At 40.5% G+C, this 22,677-nt stretch overlaps 1 protein-coding gene across 1 annotated transcript in view; it reads right to left on the reverse strand.

Moving 5' to 3' along the window:
- The window catches only part of LOC147337028 (uncharacterized), a 642,403-nt gene that overhangs the window by 371,414 nt on the left and 248,312 nt on the right, over positions 1-22,677 (reverse strand). The window contains exon 16 of the mRNA XM_086286246.1: positions 8,074-8,253. Coding sequence (XP_086142372.1) covers positions 8,074-8,253 — 180 coding nt within the window. The remainder of the gene's footprint in view (positions 1-8,073; positions 8,254-22,677) is intronic.

Below are 22,677 nucleotides of genomic sequence, written 5' to 3' on the forward strand. Positions count from 1 at the left end.
GCAAGCTTCTGTCTGCTATAATAGCTTATATGGGGATGGAGGTCAGACTCTCCTCAATAACTTTCCATTGAGCGTCATATGAAGGATTACATCAGCATATCATAGGCCTTAATTGTGCTGCCCAATAATATTCCCTAAGAGAAGGTAAGCCCCACCCCCTTTTCCTTTGTTAAGTTGTAGGGTTTTAAATCTAATTCGGGGCCTTTTTCCTTGTCATATGTATCTTGACAAAATTTTATCCCATTCATTAAACTGTTTCTGGTTAATTTCTATTGGTAATGTTTGAAATAAATATAATAATTTAGGAAGAATATTAATTTTAATTGAGTCTATTCTCAAATATAAACTTAAATATGGAATTAGATTCCATCTCGCTATATGTTCCTTAATTTTTTTCTGTATTGGTAAATAATTTCGTTCTAATAGTTCTGTAAGATCCTTAGGTATTATGACTCCTAGATATTTAAAGTACTCTGTTTGCCATGCTAATTGATACTTATTTTTAATTTCTTCTGATGGAATATAGTTGTACTTAAGCAATTGTGTTTTACTCATATTAACCCTATATCCAGATAGTCGACCAAAGTATTCAAATGATTGCATTAATTTAGGTAAAGAGTTTGATGGTTGACCCAAAAATATTAAAATATCATCTGCATAGCAGGCTAATTTATGCTCCCTTTTCATGGATATTAATACCTTCTACTTCTTTATTTTGTCTTATATATTGAGCCAATGGTTCCAGATATAACGCAAATAATAATGGTGAGCACGCACAGCCCTGCCTTGTTCCTCTTTGCAGCTTAATACTATTTGATAGGTAGCCATTAATTTTAATCCTTGCCGTAGGGTTATCATAAAGTGCCTGTATTGTCTTAATTATATATTCGTGAAAGCCAAATGTATGCAAGACTCGGTAAAGAAAGTTCCAATTAACTGAATCGAATGATTTTTCTGCATCGATACTGATTACCATTGCTTCTATTTTATTCTTTTGAATATGATTAATAATTTGTAATGTCCGTCGCACATTATCTTGTATTTGGTGCTCTCGAATAAAACCTGTTTGATCATTATGAATTAGATTAGGTAAGAACTTTTCTAATCGTCGAGCCATGATAGATGTAAACAGCTTGTAATCTGTATTAAGAACAGATATTGGTCTATATGACGCACATTCTAATTTATCCTTGTTTTCGTTTGGGATGGCAGAGATAATTGCTTCTTTCCAGCTAGAAGGTACTTGAGCCTTCTTTAGGATCCAATTCATTGTTAGAAGCATCACTGGTATTAATTCTTCTTTTAGCTCCTTGTACCATTCTGCCGTATTATGGAACGCCAGGACTGCCATAATGAATTAATTAAATACACCATTAAATAATTAATTAAATGTGGCAATAATTAATTAAAATTGGAATTAATTAATTAAATAAATAGTAATGACACATGTAATTAATTAATTATTGACACATTTAATTAATTATTTATGTATTTCACATTTTAATTAATTATTGACACATTTAATTAATTAATTATTGACACATTTAATTAATTATTTATGTATTTCACATTTTAATTAATTATTGACACATTTCATTAATTATTGACACATTTAATTAATTATTTAATGATATATTTATTTATTTCATTTTGGCAGTCTTGGCGCCTGGCTCTCATCATGAAATAATTTTATCTGTCAGCTTCACCCATCAAACTCAGAGGGCGGGGTTAACGCTGATCGAGTCAAAACCATTGCTTTGGCCTGGTGGCCATTGTTTCTAGCACACAACAACCGGCATGTGGAAGCTAACAGAACTGAGCTTTGAAAAACCCTGTTTGTGTGTTACCAAATACCGTTTTAATATTTTTTTAGCCGAGAATGTAGTGGTTTAATCTTCATGTGTCTGGTCGGTTTGTCAAGATACAGCCTCTTTGCAAAAGTGTTTCGATGATTTCGGAGATGTCTGCCCAGTCTCACGGCAAAGCGTGGGATAGACCCGCTCGCCTCGCAAGCAATCCCACCGACAAAGCGCAGGCCCCGGTACACAGCTGTAGTAACCCCGCTGACTTCTTTTACTGAGGTTATATTTATCGATGTTTTATTTCCTGATGTTCTTATGTGTCCTACGTGTTTCAGTCGCCAATTCTGAATTATAACTAACATTAAAAACATGTTTAAGGAGGAGAGAGAGCAAATAAATCTGTTTAACATCTGATCTTTGGGTTTTTGTTCAGTAATCAGCGTGACCTGTGTATAAACACATAAAAGAGATAACGTTGGTGTTTCCGTCATGTAGTAACTGCTGGCTTTAACTGTACAAAGGTTGTTCGACACTATGAAACACATACAGACTTCATGATGTGCGGCTAATATTTTTATTGTGAATATTAATCATGCTGACCTCGCTCTGTACACCACGCAGCGAGGTCAGCATATCCACGATATCCTCAGCTCCATGAGTTAACAAAGTTTCCCAGCTGACTATCTAACTGCCAACTATTCCAGAGACGTGAAAATATACAGCATAAAGAAAAGTGTAAGAGACTCAGCAGCAGATTAGAATAACAGTTATACATTTAATAAATCACCAAATGAATCCAAGAAACGAGCAAACCTGTTCCGACAATTTGAATTTGTATTCCCTCAGCTGCAGACTCGCTGCTGTTTAAATGTTTGAAAAGGAAGATTAGATATAAAAAACGTCAAACATAGACTCAGTCTGCCTTCACATTTGATATGAGGCCAGCACGTATAGTGGCCTCAGCTATTACTGAAATACACGTGCTATATCATAAACTATGATATAAACAGGGAGGTCCTATTAACATGTTTAGTTTTAAAGGACACCTTCCTGCCTTTAGTCTCATTCATGAGCAGTATTAGTTTTCTTCTAACATCCAGAAGTCTGCACAATGTGTTTCATAGTTTGTAACAAGCCTTTGACAGGTAAACATAACATGACCGAAAAAAAAGAGAGAGAGAGAGAGAGAGAGAGAGAGAGAGAGAGAGAGAGAGTGTTGACATAAGAAGAGAAAATTCTCTCAATTATGGAGACAGACAAATGGTTCATTTATGTTTGATGTGTGTTTATTCCTCCCTAAATATCGTCGGTGAAGTTCGCCATGCATGTCAGATTTTCCTGCGCATTTTTATACCTCTGCCAACAGAGAGAGAAAAAAATCACATTCTAACAGACAGCTGGTGCTTAGAATACAGTTGAATAACTATTAAAAAACAGATGATATTTAGATGATAGTTCAGTCTAACACATGTGCCAGTGAACCATTAAACGTCTGTGAAACTATGCAGTTATGAAACGTAACTTTAACCTCAGCCAAACCGATTTGCTCAGTTGTAAATAAAACAGCGAAGTAAACGTGACCCGACAGACAGAACCTGAGTGAATGAAGTCCAGCGTTTAACCACTGAGAGCTAAAACTCAGCTGAGGTTTGAAAGCTGTGTGCCGGTGATTGGACATCTGCCGCCGATGAAGCTGTTCGCCTATAAAGTGCTCTGTAAGGAAACAAGCTCCAGCAGCTCTGCGCTCGGGGAAAACACTATATTTACTTATCTTGTGCAGAAAAATGCGCTGACATTGCGTTATATCGAGCACTGGCTGCCCAGTTAAACTGTGACTATCACCAGGTAACGTAGGCGTGTTTCTTGAATTAGCAGCAGGTGTTAAACAGCTGACAGATGAGGAGGAGGATGCATGCAGGTAAACTGAGGGTCTGTTGAGCTGATCGCTGGTTTCTGCGAATGCAACATGTGGAACACGGAGAGTGGAATATGTAAACAAACCGGTTAACGTAACCCCCTCGCTGCACTCTGCATGCTAACTGTTAGCAGAGCTAGTGAAATCTCTGAAAACATCTGAGCACTTTTGCAAACATGTTCTATGTTGACAACCTGACCAGACATACGTCGCGACATTCGCGGCTAAAACACTGTTAAAAGTGTAGCTGGTGACAGAAAAACGGGGTATTTTAAAACTACACCACCACCATTGCTGCCTGTGATTTGATCTGCATTCTGGGATACCTGGCTGCCCCAAGTCTACACAAGCAATCGATTATCTAGGATCGACCTGTTTTGACTTACTTTGCACGGCAACCAATCAAATGTTAGAGAAGCTGCATGGGCAGCGTTAACCCCGCCCCCTGAGTTTGATGGGTGAGGCTGACAGATAAAATTATTTCATGACGAGAGCCAGGCGCCAGGACTGCCAAAATGAAATAAATAAATATATCATTAAATAATTAATTAAATGTGTCAATAATTAATTAAATGTGTCAATAATTAATTAAAATGTGAAATACATAAATAATTAATTAAATGTGTCAATAATTAATTAAAATGTGAAATACATAAATAATTAATTAAATGTGTCAATAATTAATTAATTACATGTGTCATAACTATTTATTTAATTAATTAATTCCAATTTTAATTAATTATTGCCACATTTAATTAATTATTTAATGGTGTATTTAATTAATTCATTATGGCAGTCCTGGCGTTCCATACCGTATATCCATCTGATCCTGGAGATTTATTTATTTTAACTTTACTTATTGCTATTCTTAGTTCCTTTTCTGTTATATCTTCAATCAAAGTTTTATTCTGTTCTTCATTCAGTACTGGTAAATCAAGAGAATCTAAAAAACTGTTAATTTCAACTATACTACTCTCTGTGTTATTAGCATACAGAGTCTTATAAAATGTTTCAAATGCACTCTGAACTTCTATTGGTTTATTTTTTATTAGTTTTGTCACTGGATGTTTAATTTTGTGAACTGTATTATCTGCTATTTTCTTTTTTAGTTTCGAGGCTAATACATTCATTGCTTTTGATCCTCCCTCATAATACCTTTGTTTAAGAAACATTAATTTTTTTTAAATTTCATATGTGGTCAAATCATTTATTTCATTTCTTGTTTTCCTAATTTCCTCTAATATATCCTGAGATGTTTTTCTTTCATGCCTTTTCTCTAATTCTTATTTTGTAGCTCTTCTAATTTCTTATTTCTCATCTTTTTCTTATAAGAGGATATTGCTATAATTTTCCCTCTCAGGACAGCTTTTAAAGCATCCCACAGTATAGGAGGAGACACCTCACCATTGTCATTAGTTTCCATATAGAAGTGAATCTCTTTCTTAATTTGTCCTTTAAAGTGAGGATCATTCAGTAAGCTTGAATTTAATTTCCAATTATTGAGTTTTGGTTGCACGTTTAAATCAACAGACAGGTATACTGGTGCATGATCGCTTAACTCTATTGTTCCAATTGTCACGGCCAGGCAGATCAGCTGCACGCTGATCAGCCCTCTCTGTTTCTCTTCCTCTTCTCTCTCGCCGGGGCGGAACTCACTGTGGGTTCATGCCCTCGGGAGATGAGACCCAGGTGTCTCATTAAGGGGAGCAGCATTTAAGCCAGGAGGTGACTGCTGTTCGTCGCTGGATCGTTGTCTACCACGCGTTAGTAAAGTCAAGCTACAGCAAGTTTAGTGAAGAGTGTTTTCCTCTGTGCGTCGTCCTTAACCCTGTCTCCCTGTCTACAGAACCTCTTGGATTTTTCCCCGTGCGTTTCCCGTGTGGCAGTGTTGGAGTGTGAGCCTGTGATCGTGTGAGTGGATATTCTGAAGAACGTATGCTTTCCCTTGGACTTCCCTGGAGACCCCTTCTTCCCCCACTCAGCTGTATATAACACTCCCCCGCACATTCTTGTATATACACCTGGTGACTTGTAAATAAACTCTTCTTGTAAGCATCAGTACCGGAGTCCTGCGCTTGAGTCCTCCTCCCAACCGTAACACCAATTGCACAAGTGTTTATTTTATCTTTATTTTTCCCAAAAGTTATGAAATAATCTATTCTTGTGTATAACGAGTGCGGTGAGGAAAAATAAGTATAATCCCTTTGGTAGGGATGCAAGTCTCTCCATATATCAATTAGTCCCACCTCCTTCATCAATGTATTTATATTCTTAATTAATGTTTTAGTATTCTGTGCTTTTCTATTGGAAATATCTAGCTTTGGTTGTAGATGTATATTTAAATCTCCTCCGCAAATTAGGAAACCTACTGTCTCTGTTACCATCACATCTATAATTGTCTTAAAGAAATAAATATCGCTTCCAGGGGTGCATATATATTTAACAACGTGACTGGGTTCCCCTCAATGTTTCCCCTTACCAAAATATAACGTCCCTCTTTATCACTTATCTCGGATATTTTTTCAAAGAGTAATTTGCTTGATAACAGGATAGCCACTCCTCTCCTTCGTCCAGTTTTATAGGAAGAGGAGAAAACTGTTGTATAACCCATTCTTTTCAGTTTTTCATGCTCCTTACAGTCTAGATGGGTTTCCTGTGGATACACTATTTGTACTTGTTCTTTCTTCATTTTAGTTAAAATTTTATTATGTTTAATTGGATTCGACAGGCCATTTACATTATATGATATGATTTTTACCTTATTTTTAAGCATACCCTTACTATTTGAATATTATTAATGTAACAACGACATGTACCATCAGACCACTCCCTAAACATACATAAGCAAACATTAATATTAAGATTAACGCTGTATAAAACAACAGCTACAGAAATAAGCTTTATTTGGTCAAAGAAAAATAAAAGAAAAAAAAAGACTTCCAACTGTGGGGTCCCCGATATGACCCTAAGTAAGCACCGATAAAAAAGGGGACTTCGAGGGGGGCCTGTCTCACCTCTATGTGAGACAGGGCCTTCCTTAGCCAGCAGGCCAATGTCCATTCTACTAATAGCATAGGTAGCACGTCCGCCTATTTTCAATTTCTGCATTGCCACTTCAGTATATTATTTCGAGATACGAAGTCTTTACCAGTGTATATGGCTATAGCTTGATTCCAGCTTTGATATCATTGATTTCAATGAAGAGCTTTGTGATTGTAGCAAAGGGCTGGTAGCTCTGAGAGTCCCACTGATGAGGTGTTTGTGAAGGTTCGCAGTTATCTAAAGAGCTTAGAAAAAAAGGCATCTGGACATCTTTAAGTTTCTTGAAGTCGTTTCGCCTTTCACCTCTCATCCAAGAAGCTTCTTTATTTCTAGGGTCAAATGTTGAAGAGTCCCAGATTAGCCTGTGTACAAACAGACTTCAGCCATATGAGAGTGAGTGTGAGTGAATGAGAGCACACACAGGACACTCTGATCTCTGAATGTGTGTGACTCAGTGAAAAAGAGGATTGTACTGGATATACTGTGACTGACAAACAGAGTTTAAAGAGAAAGGTGTTTGGATTAAAATGGATTATGCTAAAGTGAACGTGCTAATGAAATCTGAACTGAATGAAATGTGAAGTGAAGATAATTCAGATGTAAAAGAGAGAAACTGATAATAAGGTGGGGCTGGAGATCAATGAAGGGCATGTAAACACCTGATTGGTTGAGTAGATATCAGATCGACAGTTTCACAGTTTTCCCTGTGGATTATAACTTTAAGAAGATGTAACATTCATCAAGGAATCCTGCTCTCTGGATTATTTCCATGAACACTGAGCTGGATCACATCTACAGTGCTGGAAGTGCCCGTCTCACCACCAACCTCTCTGTGCACATTCACTTTTCAACCCTTTGTGAGACACTAAAGGTGTAAATCTGAGTATTAATCTGTGTTAGTGCGAACACCTCTAATAGGTTGGTTTAGTCTTTCCAAGTCATGTCTTCCCTTAGATCTGCGGTCCAGGCTCCTAAAATCATCCTAGTTTTACAAGCACTACAATCTAGAGGAGAGCTGCACTAACAGGTGTGACTGATGAGATCTGACCTGCAAGGATACTCAAGTTTATGTGTGTCAGGACAAGCAGGGAAGACCTGGACATCAACTCTGTCAGGCTGCCTGAGTCCTCTCACCCACATCAGCTCAGAACTCTGCATTATCTACTGAGTCAGACTCCGAGGATCAGGGATCAGAAGTTCTACAAAGAGTAGAACCAGACTTCCTGTATAGAGGTGTGTGGGCCTACTGATCCACAGTGTCAGCACAACTTTCACATCATATTCATCTCAGCACAACTAAACCATGAGACTGACCTCAGAGTTTCAAATCGACATCGTGGATTCTCCAGAAGAACACACAGTTGCTTCACTCCTGAATCCTGCAGGTTGTTGTAGGTTCCACTCAGGTCCAGCACTCTGGGATACGAGGGGTTGGACTTCAGCGCTGCTGCCAGATAATCACAGCTGATCTCTGACAAATCACAGTCCCACAATCTGTATAAAGAATGAAAGATGTAAGTTTATTAGACAAAGTGTGAGCTTGAAATCATTCAGTGTTTCATCATCTGTTCAGAGCTGAAGAAGGTTCAGAATGTAGAAGTTTAGAAAATGGAAACTCCAAACAGCTGAAGCCAACAGGAAGCAGCTTCAAACAAACAAGAGAAAAAAATGAATTTTTCACATTGAAGTCGTACATTTATCATAAAGTTGTCAAGTTTTGCCGTGTGAAATAAAAAAAAAACTGAACAGGAATCCTCAGAGTTGAACCCTCTGCACAGAGGTTCAGGTTCCTGTTCAGGTCCCAAAGTGCAGAACAACAAGGTTTCAAACAGCTTCGTTCCAGCAGCATCAGCCACAGAAATGCAGAGATAATTCTTTGGATCTCTTGGTTGTGTTGTATGATGCTGTGTTTGCATATCTGGTGTCTGTGTTGCTTTGTGAGGACGGATCATTTACTGCAGCTCCAGATAAACAGAGCTGGACCTGAACCTGGTAGCTTCACTTAGAAGACACTTGTGACGGGAACGTCAGGTCAAAAAAGTGCCCCTCTGACAGCCAAACCCATCTGTTCTCTGATTGGATAGTTACATTTGTGATTGACATGACATTGACCAATCAGATGAAAGGAAGAAAAATAGGGTCAAAATTCGTACTTGTAACTTGCAGGGTTTTTTTTGGCTAAGTCCACACACAAATCTTTTTTTACACACACACACAAATTTTTTTCACGCACACACAAATCTTTTTTACACACACACAAATTTTATTCACGCACACACAAATTTTTTTTCACGCACACAAATCTTTTTTACACACACACAAATTTTATTCACGCACACACAAATTTTTTTTCACGCACACACAAATCTTTTTTACACACACACAAATTTTATTCACGCACACACAAATTTTTTTTCACGCACACACAAATCTTTTTTACACATACAAAGTTTTTTCACGCACACACAAATTCTTTTTACACATACAAATCCTGATTTACAAATACAAAATATTTATGACCACATTTTGAGCCCATACAAATGTTCTGCAGACGAGTCCATGCGCTCACAACAAAGCTCAGTGTGGACGACACTGTGCACGCTCCAATGCTGATTGGTTAGAAAGTGGGCGGGAACAGGGAAGAGAGCGACAGTAGTGTTCAGCACAAACACGAAGGATCAAAGAAGAAGAACATGACAAGCTCAGATGGAGGCTGCAGTGGACACTTTTCATTGTTTTAACATTCGCTTTCACTTCAGCTTCACCAACAACAGCACAAGCAGAGCAGCCCACTGACTGCGTGGCCGTGACGGCGCCCCCTGGTGACTGTAAACCATCACAGGAGCTCTTTATCATGTTCTACACTCTCATTGGTTCTTTGTGTGCTTGTTTTTTAGAACAGTAGTCATTGTGATTGTTCAAAGAAGACCGTCAGCTGTGACTAAATGTAGCTCCTACAGCAGTGATGGGAATAACTACTGAAGCTAATCCAGTATCAAAGCTCAGGAATCAGCAGCTCCCACCTCGTTTTCTTTGAACAACTATTTTTAGCTGCTGTGTTTTTGTGTTTCTGCGGACCTCAGACATCCTGCTGCTCTGGAGAACTGAAGCTCTAAAGGCTTCAGCCTTTATCTCCAAGAAACAAAGCTGATCATGGAGAGCCAGCAGGTCAGCTGATCTGTGGACAGCACCAGCATCTTTAAGTAAGTCTGAGAGGTGAGCAGTCTTTGGAAGCCTTTACTGTCTGATAGTCTCAGAGCAGGATTTGGATCATTATTTGGCTTTTCTTCTATTATTATGTTTAGTTTCTGCTTCACAGATATTCTCTGAGATGTTCTCTGAAATGTTTCCCACTGTTGGACAAACTTTCACAGTTTCTTCATAAAGGAGATCTCCTGTGCAGTCCATCTGTGATAATATGTTAAACACTGAATTATGATTCATATCTGAATGTACTGACTGTTAATTATTGATGAGAACATAATCAGTAAATATAAATATGTTTGAGTTTGGCTTTGATGAATCAGAATAAAAGTAATAAAATAATGATTTTAGAGACAGGCCTAACTCAGGCAGAACTGCACTAACAGGTGTGACTGATGAGATCTGACCTGCAAGGATACTCATGTTTATGTATATCAGGACAAGCAGGGAAGACCAGGGGCCCGGTCTTCGTACGTCGCTTACTACATCCAAGACCAAACCATCGCGCTAACCGTGAGCTCGCTAATCCGGTTCCCCAAACACACCTGTTGTTGACGATTAGTACAGCTGGACGCAGTAATGTGACATCACTGGGTGTCGTAAAAAGGGCTACGCATCGATAGTAGAAACATTGATCGGCAACCCGCTGATTGGTCGGCGAAAATGTCGAAGGGGCGCGCTCGGTATTTTCCGGCAGCAGAGCAAGAACTCTTGAGTGAGGGATTTCAGGAGTTTCAGAGTTTAATTAAAACGCAAGGGAACACTGCAAAGGCCGCAAAAGCAAGGAGAGAGGGCTGGCAGAAAGTTGCTGACAAATTAAACTCGTAAGTAATTTAATAATAACAATAATAATGGAGTGGATTTATATAGCGCTTTCCAAGGCACCCAAAGCGCATGACAATACCACTATTCAGTCACTTTATTATTTATTTATAGATTATATTACACTATATTATCCAATATTATATTACATTATATTAAAATATGTTATATTATATCCCCTTTCACATTAGAGCCACAACAGGACCCACTAGAACATGGGAACAAGTAAAAGTGAAATATAAGAATATTCTACAGAATGGTAATATTTATCTCTTGTATTGCTTTTCGTCTCTTGGAAAGAGACCCTGAAATAATCTGTTTGTTTGTTCATAACAGCAACCAAGAAAAGGGCAGAGCAAAAAAAAGACAGGCGGTGGTCCTGCACCCCCTCGTCAACAAGTTGGTTAAGTGAATAATACCCTCACGGGAAAATCGATATCTCTCAATGAGCACACTGTCGCGCTGAGCTAAAGGATCCTGTCTATCCCGCAATATACGCTGAATTCTGAGGACTCTCCTTATCAATCTTGCACCTTCCGCAATGGGCTGCTCGCGTAAACGGACAGGACATGGCTGCGACAGACTTCCCAAATCCACCTTCGCTTTTATAGCCGTGGTCTCTCATCTTGATTACACGAAGTAATTTACAATTACTACTCTGAAATATGAATTACATCTGCAATAATCACATACATGTAATAGAATGTTAATAGTACATTTCCCTTTTTTAGGGAATGACCTGTATGTATCTGTGTGACATCAATAAAAGGATCAAGTGCTGCATTATCTTTGGTTACATTGATGTTATTTATTTATGGTGAAACAGTGGTGGAATATCGCTGTTGCTTTCGTATAAATGAAGTGGACATACCTGCGTGGCCGCGATCTAATCCTGTTTACATAAAGTAAACCTGCTCCCGAGCAGGTTTACGCTTACGGCTCTGTTGCTATGACAGCAAGTCCCGGATGAGCTTCGGGGAACCGAACGATCCAAGATCACGCGAAATTGTCAACAATCAAATCCAGCTAACTTACTTAGCAAGGTACGAAGAACAGGCCCCAGGACATCAACTCTGTCAGGCTGCCTGAGTCCTCTCACCCACATCAGCTCATCAACTCTAAACAGGAATGAGCAGCTCATTTCAAAATAAAAGGTTGGAATTGTAAAGAAAACAAACAGAGCTCATAAACTGAAACTGATTTCATTTTTCAGCTGGAACATTTTAGTTGTTCCTTTTTCAATACATACATAATTATATTTACAGTAAGTCTTATCATTCCCCTTTTCCCTGCCAGTCACCGCTAATGTTTCATGTGTCTGAGCGAACACACAAACTCCCTGAGCGTCCCTTGGACCTCTGTGAGCAACAGCAGACGTGTGCACTGTGGTCACGCCAGCATCTTATCCATCCAAGTTACATGGTTTATTAAAGTAATCAAATTACAGCATTTACATTTATGTTAGACTACTTTTAATTAACTAATTCTTATTCTCATGTATATCTCATGCACATATCTTTCTACGTAGCACTTTTAATTCTTATTCTTACTTTTAATTTTTTCATGTCTATTTAAGCGCAATTTATGACACTATGTTTGCACTGAAGCACCGCAGCAATTTCCTAATGTTGTAAACCTGCTCAACATTTGGCAATAAACCCCTTTCTGATTCTGATTCTGATTCTTTAGCCCACTTACAATGAAAATTAAAAACAACCTTGTTCATGACCTGTAGCATGTTAACACTATTGGAAGTAAAAATAACTTGAACTCCAATTTTGAAAACACAACTTTATTTTTTCTATTTTTATAAAGCTCTGACTTGTATTATGAGTCTGTGGTCTGGGAGAGAGTCTGTAACTCTGTCTGCAAAATACAGGATATAATGACCAATGTTGGGCAATTAATTATATAGTTACTTCTTCAAAAAAGTTACTGAGTTTTGCAAACAACAAAGTTTGTTGCAATAAATACTGAATACTATCGTTGTTATAAACAACAATACTATTCAGGAAGAAAACCAAACATTGCAGATATTTTATCATAACTCTGGTTTTACGCGGCCGATCAACACAATTTAAAAACTTGTATAAAGTCCACACTTTGTCCGTCAACATGCAGCTACCAACCCAAATGGTGAGGTGGTGGTTAGTTATTACTGTCGTTTATGATCCCCTACATTGTCCTACATTTAAATATATTATCCAGCTACAATAGTGTTTGTGTTCCTAAAAGGATTTCATGAATGTGTTATTGTTCATGTCACATCTGTATGAAACAAAGAGGAAGTGAGGTTTATCCTTCATGATCACAAACTGTTCCAGCATGTAAACCTGAGATCTGTGTGGAGCAGCTGACCTGTACGATGTGCTCAACACAAACATTATTTACCATCAGTTACTGTGTGACTGAACCACGTGGGTGTATGAAACATCGCTTTCAGTTTTAATAGCACATGGCAACATTCAGACGTGAATCTATACAGTAACACTTTGATTTGTTACAGTGAGGAGACTGATGAAGGGAACGATGAGGGGAAACTGTAACAGCAGCAACAGAAACCAGGAGACAAAGCTGAGGTCTGGGTTCCTCTATGCTACACACAGCCTCCTGCTCCTGGACTTTAGAAAACACATAAATGTCTCCAAGTACACTTACTTCAGAAACTCTATCAAACTAATTACAAGTTTACTTCAGCTTTAAATTACTCACAACATCAGCACACATGAGTAAACAAAGTAACTCACAGCTACTGTTCAAGTTTAGTCATCTTTAATACAAATATACCTCATTATTATGAATCTCACAGCTACCTGCTCATTGAACTGAACAATAATTCTGTTTGACCATTAAAACAAAATATGTGACTGTAAAAAAATCTTCAGACAGTAATTAAGAATCTCCTAAGCAATCCAAAGATAAAGAAAAGTTCACCTGCCAATTCTATAAAGCTTGGTTGTTTGTACAATAATATCATTTAATGATATGTTTGGATCCTGACCTGAGAGTTTCCAGTGTACAATGTGGACTCTGCAGTGCAGCAGACAGAAGCTTCACTCCTGAATCCCGCAGGTCATTGTTACTCAGGTCCAGCTCTTTCAGACTAGAGGACTGGGAGTTGAGAACTGAGGACAGAGCATCACAGCTTCTCTCTGAGAGGTTACAGCCACTCAGTCTGGAAGAAAACAAACAAACAAACAATTAAATCAGTCAAATGAAACATTTTTAATGCCAGCATGCAATACAATTATTGGTTAACTAAATAGCTTCATTAAAACACAACTCTTCTTCTATAGCAGCACTTACTCCTTGCAAGCTCCACCTGCTCCACCATCTGAGTCAGAAGACATGAAAACAAACTGTAAATCTAGTAGAAACATGATTGGAAAGCTTCTCAGATCCATTTGTACATTTAGAGCCTGATCCTGAAATATAGCAGCACGGACATTCCCAGCAGCAAAGGGTTCTTGCTGATCTGAGCTGGCTTGGCCCTGGCTTATTGAAGATTAAAGAAAGCGGAATCAGCTGTTCAAACCCCCACAAGGCTGCCCGCTGTGACTGAAACAATGGGACGGGTCGTGACTTCTCAAAATGGGCTCATTGAACGCAGCACGGATAAGATCTTGAAGAAGCTCATGGCGGTCGTGAGTTTTCAGACTTTGCTCTTTGAGCACAAAACCGATAACCTCTGGGAGAAGCTCGTGGCTCTCCAACGGGAGATTGAGAGACGAGTGACGGACTGTTAGATCAGCTGTGAAATTGACATGCAGTTGTTCGCACCAAAGAAAGCCACCATCATCTCATGTGGCTAACATACCAGCGCCAGCTGTGGTCTCAAGGCTGGAGCTGAACAAATCTCACCCTGATAACAGACGGTGTTTAGACTTTCCTTCCCATCCTAAGCATGCTTATCCCCTCCCGGTGCAGACGGTGGGTCGAGGGGACCAGCGCAAATGCTGCAGGCCCGGATGCGCTGTCTACACCGGCTGTCTCTCACCTTTTACCCATCCCTGTTGCTTGTCATGTGTTTCTATGGCGCATTAAGAGTTTTCATGTGCTCTGCGCTAAGGTCATTTTTTTTGTCTGTTCTCAAACTGATCTCCCTGTTGGAGCTCAGTCTGGGAGGAGTTCTTTTTTCTCCTCATCTTTCCTGATGTTGTGCATTTTCTGCTGTTCGGTTCCGGGTCGCTGCTCTAGCGGCCGACCGGCCAGCTACCTAGCCTGACCTGTCTCCCCAATGTGATGTTTGTGTATTGTATGTACGGTTGGAAAGCTCAGTATCCTAATTGCCCCTTGAAAATAAATACAGTGTTCTGAATCTGAATCTGAAAAGATTACAGAAGACGACTCTGTTCAGTAAATATTACGCTCATGCTGTCACGAAATACCAAAGGTAGGTAAAACTCTGGTTGTTGCAGCCATCCAGTATGACATGCTTTGTACTGTCCTGCTGCAGTTTGTGACACCTGGTTGATGAGTTGTGAAGGATGATGAAACAAACACTTCACTCAATGTTTGTCTTCTAAACTGGATGTAATTTGGGCAGCCGATAGTTTTTCTTAATCTATCCCAGCTGCAAATAGGAACACAACAAATAAATAACTTTACCCACTTGGATCCTTATCATTCAAGATTGTGAAAAGATTCTCTACTCAGAGAATACTGGAGATTTTAGATGAGAGAGATGGAAGATGATGAAGGGGAAGAGTTTTCACAACTTGAGGCCTTTTGTCTTCACTGTACAGGACAAAGAAGACAGGAAGGGAGGGAGAAGTGAGGAGAATAACACAGGAAATGGTCTTGGGCAGACTCAAACCAGGCCCTGGAGTCACGACTCTAACCTTCAGTGCATGGGTCACCTGCTCAGCCAGGTAAGCTACAGCAGTCAGCAGTGTGTGAGTTAATTTGAAGACAATGATGACTATAAGTCAGGTAAAAAAAATACTATCATCAACCAACAAGGGGAAAACAGTGAGCTGAATGACCAAGCTTTGACCAAGGGTGGCTCACTCCTCGGTCTTCTTGCCCAAGGAGTGAACCACCCTGCATGGCTATCAATGTGGTGCAAACAAGGCCATCATACAATACAGGCCATCCAAGCTGATTTTAACTTTTCCTCCCAGATACCACCTTAGAAATCATCTAGATTAGGATATGTTGGCTGTTCTAGATCCAATCACAACAAACAGAGAGCTGTTGTGTGTCCAAGGTGAACAGGAAGAATATATACATGCATAAAGTCAATAAAGTCAGAAGGTTTGCTTTAGACTGTGCTGCAGTTTATCATCAAAGACAAACAGGCACCATGCTGCCAACAAATGGCATCAAGTCTGACTTGAAGTTTTTTGTTCTTTTTTTTTTTTAAATCAAGATTAAATTTTATAGCAACCACAGCAGAGATGACCAGGGAAGGTGTGCTTGAGGGGATATAGCTACAACAGCTGGTTTCAGACTGAAGATGAACTGAGGTGCTGCACCCAAGTCTGCAGGTTCAGGGAGGGACAAACATCTGCTGCAACCAGATTGGAGTGAGAGGAGAGAGCAGGCCAACAACAACAAAGAAACAACAAACACACTGTGGAAGACCGAAGCAGAGTTTAGTTTAAAGTGGAACTAAGGATGTTTCTCTGGCTGCCAGGATTCACTGAGTAATTCAAATGCTTTCTTTAATGCAGGACCCACCATGCAATAAATTACTGACACAGTTGGATGTTAAAAGTAAAGACATGAGTACAAATGTACTCACAGAGCTTTGTTGGAGGCTTTGACCACTGGCAGCAGCCTCAGAAGAGCCTCCTCTGAAGCAGAGTATTTCTGCAGGTCAAACACATCCAGATCTTCTTCTGATGACAGTAAGATGAAGACCAGAGCTGACCACTGAGCAGGAGACAGTTTACCTGTGGAGAGACTTCCTGATCTCAGGGACTGTTGGATCTCCTCCACTAGAGAACGATCATTCAGTTCATTCAGACAGTGAAACAGATTGATGCTTTTCTCTGCAGACAGATCCTCACTGAGCTTCTTCTTGATGTACTGGACTATTTCCTGATTGGTCAGTGAGCTGCTTCCTGTCTGTGTCAGCAGACCTCGTAGGAGAGTCTGATTGGTCTGCAGTGAAAGACCCAGGAGGAAGCGGAGGAACAGGTCCAGGTGTCCATTTGGACTCCGTAAGGCCTTGTTCACAGCACTCTGGTGGAGAGATTGAAGTTTTAGTTTGTTAAATAGTTTAGACCATGTAGAGGTTGTTTGTTGTTCTTCCAGCAGATTGAGTCCAGAGTTGATGAAGGTCAGATGGACATGAAGAGCAGCCAGAAACTCCTGAACACTCAGATGGATGAAGCAGAACACCTTGTCCTGGTACAGTCCTCTCTCCTCTTTAAAGATCTGTGTGAACACTCCTGAGTACACTGAGGCTGCTCTGATATCGATGCCACACTCTGTCAGGTCTGATTCATAGAAGATCAGGTTTCCTTTCTGCAGCTGATCAAAAGCCAGTTTTCCCAGAGACTCCATCATCTTCCTGCTCTCTGGACTCCAGTGTGGATCTGTCTCAGCTCCTCCATCATACTTGACCTTCTTCACTTTGGCCTGAACCACCAGGAAGTGGATGTACATCTCAGTCAGGGTGTTGGGCAGCTGTCCTCCCTCTCTGGTTTCCAGCACATCCTCCAGAACTGTAGCAGTGATCCAGCAGAACACTGGGATGTGGCACATGATGTGGAGGCTTCGTGATGTCTTGATGTGGGAGATGATGCTGCTGGCCTGCTCCTCATCTCTGAATCTCTTCCTGAAGTACTCCTCCTTCTGTGGGTCAGTGAACCCTCTGACCTCTGTCACCATGCCAACACAGTCAGGAGGGATCTGATTGGCTGCTGCAGGTCGTGTGGTTATCCAGAGGCGAGCAGAGGGAAGCAGTTTCCCCCTGATGAGGTTTATCAGCAGCACATCCACTGAGGTGGACTTTCTAGGGTCAGTTAGGATTGTAGTTTTGTGGAAGTCCAGAGGAAGTCGACACTCATCCAGACCATCAAAGATGAACACAACCTGGAAGTCTTCAAAGCTGCAGATTCCTGCTTCTTTGGTTTCAGTAAAGAAGTGATGAACAAGTCCCACCAAGCTGAACTTTTCCTCTTTCAGCACATTCAGCTCTCTGAAAGTGAATGGAAATATGAACTGGATGTCCTGGTTGGCTTTGTCTTCAGCCCAGTCCAGGCTGTATTTCTGTGTTAAGACCGTTTTCCCAATGCCAGCCACTCCCTTTGTCAGCACTGTTCTGATTGGTTCGTCTCTTCCAGGTGAGGCTTTAAAGATGTCTTCTTGTCTGATGGTTGTTTCTGGTCTGTCTGGTTTCCTGGATGCTGTTTCAATCTGTCTGACCTCATGTTCATCATTGACCTCTGCAGTCCCTCCCTCTGTGATGTAGAGCTCTGTGTAGATCTGATTCAGGAGGGTTGGGTTTCCTGCTTTAGCGATGCCCTCAAACGCACACTGGAACTTCTTCTTCAGGGTGGATTTAAGGTTACGATGACAAACTGCAGCTTGAAGTTCTGAATGAGAAGAAAAATAAACACTCAATTCCAAAAAGAACTAATCTTTAAAACATGTTGCTCCATCTTCCATCTCTGGAAAATGTTCATTTATCCAGCAGCTTAAATCTTTAGATAAATCCTCTTACTGCTCTGCAGATGGTCAGCCAGCTCCTCCTGCTTCATTCTCCTCAGGAAGTCCACTGTGATCTTCACAAACGCCTCTCTGCTGCTGCTCCTCTGACTCTCTAAGCATTCTGGGTAACCTGGACTCAGAACCTTCTGGATCTTCTTCAGCTCGTTCTTCACAAAAGTGATGATGTTGTCCTCCAGCAGCTGGAACAGAATATTTATGAATGAGCCAATCAGACTGAAATCATGGAGCCAAACATCAGATCCATGTTGGACACACTGACGATCCACTGGTCTACAAAGAGCAGCATGGAGATGACTGTGAACAGAACAGATGTAACAGTAGTTGTTGTACATGTACAGACCATAAATATGGAGTCCAGCTGTGTTTGATGCTGCTGGGCAGACTGACCACTGGGAACCTCTGAGCTCTGCTGCTCCACTCTGTGGAGGAACCATGAAGGATTAGATCAACACAGGATAAAGATCCAGGAGTTTCTGCTCAAATAACTTCATCTGAATCAAGTCTGTCAAGTTTTAAACTCTCAGATTGTGAACATATCAGTAATTTTCAGTCTGTTTTCATGGACGTCCTTTCAGTGGTGATGTCAGGGATGATTTTGAAGAAGCTCATCAAACTGAACCATCAGCAGATCACTGCTCCAAAACCAGAACATGATCCGAGTCTCCCTCCACCACCAGAACACCAGCTTTACTAACGTGGTAGATCAGTGTAGTACAGATCAATAACTGATGAGTCATTTGATCAAAATCACTGAGTGCTTCACGTCTGACCCTCTGATGCTTCTGTAGACATTTTGCATATTTAATGAATGTCTGACAGTTTTACATTCATTCTATGAACACAGTGGAAATGTTGTGTTATAGTCTCCATGTTGTTTCCAGCATCATAAATTCTTAAGTTCAGAAAATTAGATTCTTTCTTCACAGCTGAAAAACAACAACATTTATTCTCTATTGAAATCTGCATCGTCCACTCCAAAGGTCACAATCTGAAGGTAACATCTGGTTTTGTTCCCTGTGGTTAACTCTGAGCATCAGTATGGTGGGATTTATCCACTACATCCACACCACTGTGGTTCAGTGTTGTCCTGATGGAGTAACAGCAGCCAGTATGATCCAGGCTTTAGCTGCTGGGTCTCTGTGTGACCTCTCAGACTGTTTAACAGATCAGACACAAAGAGAATCAGAGCAGCTCTGTTCTTTAAAGACAAACATGAACCCACTCAGGTCACACTTTCCCCACAGATATGAGCATCACTGTCCTCAAACAGCAAATGACCAAGTCGAACATTTGGATCTTTTCTCTTTCATTGTTTTCTTTTTAATGAATCTTTGTAACAATCTGAGGATGTTTCAGGTCATATTTATCCAGGAAACACAAACATGTAAAGGAGTCATCACAGCTCTCTGACCTCGTTGCTCCAGGTTCACCACTGAAGTTTGGATTTCCACCTTTGGACCAGTCACTCCTCACAGACGGACAGCTGGACCCTGCAGACTGTGACCTCTGACCTCTGCAGACACAAACATGATTGAAGCAGCTGTGATCACACAGACTGCAGATAATGCAGCTGTTTCCTGTCAGTAACATCCTCTTAGATTAGAGTTCAGCTTTTTACAGGAAAACTGGACAAAACTGAATTTTGTTACAAACTCATTTTCATTTCCTCTCAGCTCACAAACACAGTCAGACAATCAACCAGAGTCAACACTGATTATAATGTCAGTGCAGAATTATTTCTGTTACTCAGTGAGTTCAGCTCTCTGACCTCGTTGCTCCAGGTTCACCACTGAAGTCTGGATAATAATCTTTGGACCGGTCACTCCTCACAGACGGACAGCTGGACCCTGCAGACTCTGCTCTGTCCTCCTCTTCCTCCATCATCATCTTCAGTCAGTCTGAGAGGTAAACCACAAACACTCAGTGAGTTCACATTAACAGGAGGAACTGACCTCTGACCTGTCATGTGACCATGAAACCAGGTCAATATGTCTGTAGGTTCAGTCATCCAGGTCATGTGATCTAAGGAGCTTGGAGAGAAAAGAGACGTCTTTAAGTTTCTGGAAGACGTTTCATCAGAGAAGCTTCTTCAGCTCTAAAACCAAACGGTGGAGAGTCCCAGATATTTAAACCTGAGAGGGAAAGAAAGCATGTCGCTGACCCACCACTGATGTTATTTCAAGGAGGAAACTGAGAGCCTTTGCACCAGGAGCACAAACATCAGCTCCAGCAATGATCCACTGATGTGTTTTTATTCCATGTATGAATGTTGTTATTGACAGAGATGACGTTTGTGTGTCAGTGATGCAGTGACTGTTGTTGTTACCTGTACAGGCTGGTTAGACTCTATGAAACAGATCATACAGATCTCTGCATGTTAGAAGAGACTATTAAAGGTCATGAATGAGACAAAGGCAGGGAGGCGTCCTTTACAGCTAAACAGCAGAGTGAGAGAACAGCCAGCACCTCTACATTTATCACATTATACAGCACATGTATGATACTGACAGGGATGAGAAGAATTTAGTGATTCTGATCCCATCATTGATATTACTTATTGATTCTCAGTAGCTCTGCTCTGACAGTCACCACCATCACTGAGCAGCATATCAAAGACATTTGTGCACATTAACTGCATGTTGTGGCTCAAATGTTTGTGCATGTTGGAGGCATTTCCTCTTTGTTGTGATCAGTGTTGGTCATTACTCAAAACAGTCATTATTACACATATTACACAGAACACTTTGATTAAAAGTAATGGAGTACGTTACTTCATTACTCCTCATAACATTACTTTGATGTTAAAATGAACAAATGAACATGTAACAACATAAAGCTGAGGTACAGCCCCACACACCAACACAGATCCTGATGAGGTCACGTGATGTTTCTCTGAGTGTTTATGAACACAAATCAAAGATGAAACAGCACAAAGACACTTCAAAGTGATTCTACTGTAGAAACATGAACAGGTAGAAACCTGCAGCCTGACTGCTCATCACTTTGTTACCTGTTCAAGTTCAGCAGCAGCAGCTCACTTTATCACGGTGCTGGTCTGGGGTCAGTGTTTACTCAGCTTTAACCTCACTCTGGGTTCTTGGCTAGCTTAGCGTTAGCTTAGCGTTAGCTTAGCTTTAGCTTAGTGTTAGCAGCTGTGTGCTAGCTTACCGTCAGAGCTCTGCAGGTGTCTCGTGTGTAAATATTAATCACAGTGACAGTAAAGGAGGTAAAGGGCTGTGACGTCATCACGTACGCTGCGTCCTCTGTGGGCTCTGAGTGAACTCAAAGTACAAACTACAAGTACACAAACACGAACGTAGCTCAGAGTGGCGGACACACTCGGCCTCGTTGGTCCAGCTGTGAGTCCGTTACCGTGAACTATGGAGCGGCAGATTTGTGCTGAACTAAGCTGCACACAGCTGATGTTAGCCAGGAAACATTACACACTGACTTTAATGGAGAGACCGGAAATACAAACACACACAGTTTGTTGTGTGAAGAAATCAAACACGAGCTGAACAAACAGTAAAGTTCCTAAAGACAAACTGTTAAAGGAGGAAACAAAGCAAACTTACAGTTTCTTCACACACCAACAACAAGCTCCACTCCACGAAGTTCAGGAAGTGAAAGTAAACTTTGAGCAGGAAGGAAACACCCAAAGAGACGTTTGAGGACAATCAGGAGCATTGGAACACTGTGCTGCGTTCAGGTGCACCTCGGAAACTCCAAACCTCTGGCAGGCTGTGATTTATTTCTGCTGGTTTTCCTGTTTGAAGCACAAACATCCGTCATCAATTTGTTGTTGTTCTTCCTGCAGCGTTTAAATATTTCAGCACTGAACTGAATGTTTCTTCAAAGCTCATTTCAACCTGTTGAAGTCATGAATGAAAGTGCAGACTGAGAGTGGATCACATGATGTTTGAGGTGTGTCATGTGACATGTTCAGTATTGTCACACATGTCTAGATTGTCCCTGATATCATAGCTGCTCAAACACTGATGATTATATTTGAAGAATTATTCCTGATGGCAGCAAAGTTTGAATGGAGCTCTCTGTCTGTGCTGATTTGTCGCCCTCTGGAGGTCAAAGCACAAACTGCATGATGTCACTGTAACCACCACAGAGACAGGAAGTGTTTTTATGACTGAAACACTGAAATGATGCTAACGGCTGTCGTTAGGCTCACTGACAGCAGTGCTGATGTGTTCA

The sequence above is a fragment of the Aulonocara sp. 'chitande type north' Nkhata Bay genome, linkage group LG3 (assembly GCF_057382095.1).
Source record: "Aulonocara sp. 'chitande type north' Nkhata Bay isolate Kocher_YH1m ecotype deep benthic linkage group LG3, A_spYH_male_GT1.1, whole genome shotgun sequence".
In the NCBI taxonomy this organism is placed as follows: Eukaryota; Metazoa; Chordata; class Actinopteri; order Cichliformes; family Cichlidae; genus Aulonocara; species Aulonocara sp. 'chitande type north' Nkhata Bay.